The sequence below is a fragment of the Prosopis cineraria genome, unplaced genomic scaffold (assembly GCF_029017545.1).
Source record: "Prosopis cineraria cultivar Desert tree isolate PC_DT_omini unplaced genomic scaffold, ASM2901754v1 PC12, whole genome shotgun sequence".
NCBI lineage: Eukaryota > Viridiplantae > Streptophyta > Magnoliopsida > Fabales > Fabaceae > Prosopis > Prosopis cineraria.
Window position 1 is genome coordinate 30,828,627 of NW_026555343.1, and position 4,279 is coordinate 30,832,905.

General features: G+C 33.9%; 1 protein-coding gene across 1 annotated transcript; it reads left to right on the forward strand.

Moving 5' to 3' along the window:
• The first annotated feature begins 359 nt into the window (after positions 1-359).
• LOC129289569 (ATPase GET3A-like) lies at positions 360-3,995 on the forward strand. The gene is made up of 4 exons (XM_054926355.1): positions 360-872; positions 1,287-1,408; positions 2,864-3,014; positions 3,883-3,995. The coding sequence occupies exons 1-4, from the start codon at positions 612-614 to the stop codon at positions 3,976-3,978; spliced, it is 630 nt and encodes a 209-aa protein (XP_054782330.1). The 5' UTR covers positions 360-611; the 3' UTR covers positions 3,979-3,995.
• The last annotated feature ends 284 nt before the right edge of the window (positions 3,996-4,279 follow it).

Sequence of the window (4,279 nt, forward strand, 5' to 3'; positions counted from 1 at the left end):
AATAAGACAAACTCGCAGATTTTTCATATCTATTTCTATCAAAATCAAACAAATTTATTATATTTTAATTTTTAAAATTTATTTTCAATATTAATATTGCCGAGCAAGTTTTTTTATTTTTTTAATTCTAAAATTGTTTTTAAATTACTATCACCAAACAAGTATTTTTTTTATTTGTTTTTAAAAACAGTTTTTTAAATTGTTTTATAAAACAACTTTTAAAAACAAAAAAAAATAATAACCAAACAAGCCTTAAATGTTTGGTTTTTTTTTTTTTTTGTTTTGTTTTGTTTTTTGTTTTTTTTTTTCTGTTTTGGCTGCCAAAAAGTTCTCATGCATTTTGATCGATCAGCCCCAATATACCACATTTCACGTAAGGAATTTGCTTCTTGCCTTCTTGGTTCGGCTAATTTGGAATCAAACTCTAGCAAGCAACAATTTATTTGTCTTCATACATATCGATTTTATATACTCCACCCTGAACTAAATCTGCCATGCGTTTTTCCCCCCTGTCGGTACCACATACCAATGGAATTATCCGGATTTCTCGGTGTTTGATCAACTGTGAAAGCACTGGAGATTGATAGAAAGCGCGAACAGAAGCTGTGTCCATGGCGGATCAGGAGGAGGTGCCGGAGGGGACGGTGGAGAACATACTGAGCCAAGAGAGTCTCAAGTGGGTTTTCGTCGGAGGAAAAGGAGGAGTTGGCAAGACAACTTGTAGCTCCATTCTTTCGATCCTTCTCGCCGGCGTTCGTGGCTCCGTTCTGATCATCTCCACCGACCCTGCTCACAATCTCAGTGATGCTTTTCAACAACGGTTCACGAAGACACCCACTTTGGTTAATGGGTTCACCAATCTTTATGCGTTGGTAAACCTCCAGTTCTTGATTATTTGTTTTCGCGCTGTATCCTAGCGATTTACCCTTTGAATAATAGGATTGCCTTTTATCAATAATTTTCCCTTTCTGATAAATCTGAGCATGCCCAAGCAATCGATTTCATAATTTATAGACATAAATGAAGAATGGGATGTTCTCTCTCTCTACCTCTAGCAAATAAGGGGATTTCTCTCTCACTCAACCTTTCTTTCATGCATCATTGGCATGTATATCCTGAGTTCATGCCAAATGTTTGTGTCGAGAAATAATTTTGGCAGAAGCTTTTTTGGTTTATACTTTCCCTCTACCTCTTGTCATAGTATGTTATCAAGGTCCTTATCATATTTACTGTAATTATGTTGCAAAGTATTTTTCTCATTCTTTATTATGATCCATACTTTATAGGAGGTGGATCCTACTGTTGAACAAGAGGAAACGAGTTCTGAGGGAATGGATACTTTGTTTTCAGAGCTAGCAGGTGCTATACCTGGAATTGACGAGGCAATGAGTTTTGCTGAGATGTTGAAGTAAGAAATATGTGTTGTCGTATTGATTTTGTCTTGACTTGAATTTCGATCAATAATGTCCACCTGAATTTGAAAGTTTTCTGTGCCATATTGTGTTTATAACAGTATAGGCCTGTCAGTTTCAAGGTGTATGAGAATGAGAGTCCCTTAAATGTCCGAGCTAAAACAGAGAGTTTTGACGCCTTCTATTTGTAGAACATTCATTGGTTAAGTAAATGATTAATAATGGTTTGATATAATTACCCAGAGGGTTAGGTCTGTAGAGTTATGATATCTTTGTTGAAACAATTTTGCATAGAATTCAAATTTAGAGTTGAATGTCTAGGTGCTTTGGATTACCATGTTTGGTGTGTCTTTTTGTATTGGAAATTACTGAATTCCTCTGTATGGTCCTTGCAAGACTCCTTGCGGTATATGCCCATTTAGGCATCCATGGTTGCTGACTTGGCAAATGATAAATACTTTGGCCATAATTATTGTTCTTTTGCTGCTCATTGCTTTATTTCTCGGATACTCATATCATCTCAATGATCTTTGGATATTGCTTCTGTGGTCAGAATGCTTTGAACCAAAAAAATCAATATGCATATCAGCTATTCAATGTCTAATTATACTGAACAAACTGCAATTGAATATGTTTGGTGTGGCAAGAGAAGGAATGATAATATAATGAATTGAGTGTGGTTCAGGCTTTGCTCTGGATAACATCAGTGTGTTCAGCATGCTTTGAACCCACAAAAAAAAAAAGAAGAAAGAAGAAGAAGAAGGAAAGAAGGGAAGAAAGAAAGAAAGAAAAAAGTCAATATGCGTGTCAACCATTCAATGTGTAATTATACTGAACAAACTGCAATTGAATACGTTTGGTATGACAAGACAAGGAATGATAATATAATGAATTGAGTGCGGTTGAGGCTTGGCTCTGGATAATATCAGTATGAATATATCATCCATTTACTCCAAATGGTGTCAAATACTGCTTTAGAAAGTCATATATCACAATTAGCTTTTCACCTTGGATGTAAAATTGTGTTGTATGAAAATTGTACTTTAAATGCCATACCAAACATGGGGTATAGGCTCGTATCTCAGGAATTAACCAAAAGTCCATGTGTCATACACCCTTAAGTAGTAATATTGAGCTTCTGATTGATACTTATTTACATGGTGCACTTCTCATTGCATATTTTGGAGCCATTCATACTTAATGATGGATCTAGCAGGGTCCAATGCAAGCTTAACTTCATATTTAGAAAGCATAAAGCTCAGTAATGAGAAAAATCTGCATAATTCTGAACATAGCTTCTCATTCAGGTCTTCAATGAAAGAAATCTGCATATTTGTCAATATAGTATGCGAGGTCTTTAATGTTTCTGGATTCTGTTTCCAACGTAACTTGTAATTTTATCCACTTCCTTTATCCATCATTGTGATTTGATTGATTATTTTCTTTTACAGATTGGTGCAAACAATGGATTATTCTGTTATAGTATTTGATACTGCACCCACAGGCCATACACTCAGACTTTTGCAGTTCCCAGCAGTTTTGGAAAAGGGTATTGCAAAAGTTTTGTCCTTGAAAAATAAATTTGGTGGTTTGATTAATCAGGTATGAACTTTAGATTAATAGTTGTCTTCTCTTGTATTATAATCTGTTGAAAAGTGAACCTCAAAACGAAAATCATTGTTTTAAACTAACTGTATCTTTGAGATGTAAATATGCTGAATAGTTAGCTAGTGTGTATGAACAAGTTCAGCATGTATTTATTTCCGTATTAGGTAGGTTACAATAATGTAATCAGTAGCATATTATTGTGTACTCCCTCTGGTCCTATATATGAGTCACTCTAAAAAAAAAAAAAAATTCATGGTTTTTATTATAAGTCACTTTGCAATTCAAGTTGGATCATTAGTTGCTTTTTTCTAATTTTACCCTTTCATAATTTTTGATTAGTAGAAATTAAAAGGTTATATGAGAGATAAATTGTTTTTTAAAAATGATGCATTTAATAAGGGTAAATTAGGAAATTTCTTTCTTTTTTAGACAACACCAATAATTTAACTATCTTCTCTTGGTTTTTGTGAGATAATTAGAAATAACTTATAAATAAGACCAGAAGAGTAATTATGAACAGTCAATGCCATGTCTTGTAATCTCATCCTATAAATGGTCTCATGTTTGTCAAAATTTACTATATGTTTCATTCAAGGTTTTTCTCTTCATTCTTCATATTTCTTAACCTTGATAGAAGAAGGATTACGGTGTGCTCTGTTCTGTGTTTCATGCCCAGTCTCTGCATACTATTCACATTATCTTTGCTATAATACATCAGCAATGATGTATTCTGAGTAACTTTATGAATTGCTTGTCCTTCTTGAGACTTCAAAGCTCTGGGCTGATGATGTTCACATGGCAACTTGGCATATTTATTACATACTAGGCTCAGATGGAAGATTCTTTCTGGTTGTTGTTGCAGATGACCCGCATGTTTGGTGTGGAGGATGACTTTGGTGATGATGCACTTCTTGTGAGGCTTGAAGGCATGAAGGAGGTGATTGAAACAAGTCAATAAGCAATTCAAGGATCCAGTAAGACTTCATTTTTGTCTTATTTTCTTTTGAAATGGTACTTGCTTGTTTATTGTTACTATATTTTCTTGTATATTCCAATTACTAGACTATGGTATTGATGAGTACAAATAATGATACAATTATAGAGGATTAGAGATTCTCCTCATTCAATAGAAAATAACCAAGAATCTTGAACTCAAAAGAGCTTTTTAATCCCTTTTATATCTATAATGAATCCAGCCCCAGAAAATATATATATATGTATGTATGTATGTACTCCCTCCGATCTAAAATATAAGCATT

What these genes read in the sequence shown, in the direction of transcription:
- LOC129289569 (XM_054926355.1), top strand. Translation starts at nt 612, where the DNA reads ATGGCGGATCAGGAGGAGGTGCCGGAGGGGACGGTGGAGAACATACTG. An exon ending in TCACCAATCTTTATGCGTTG is followed by an intron (nt 873 to 1,286) that starts GTAAACCTCCAG and finishes CATACTTTATAG; the next exon opens with GAGGTGGATCCTACTGTTGA. An exon ending in AGTTTTGCTGAGATGTTGAA is followed by an intron (nt 1,409 to 2,863) that starts GTAAGAAATATG and finishes TTTCTTTTACAG; the next exon opens with ATTGGTGCAAACAATGGATT.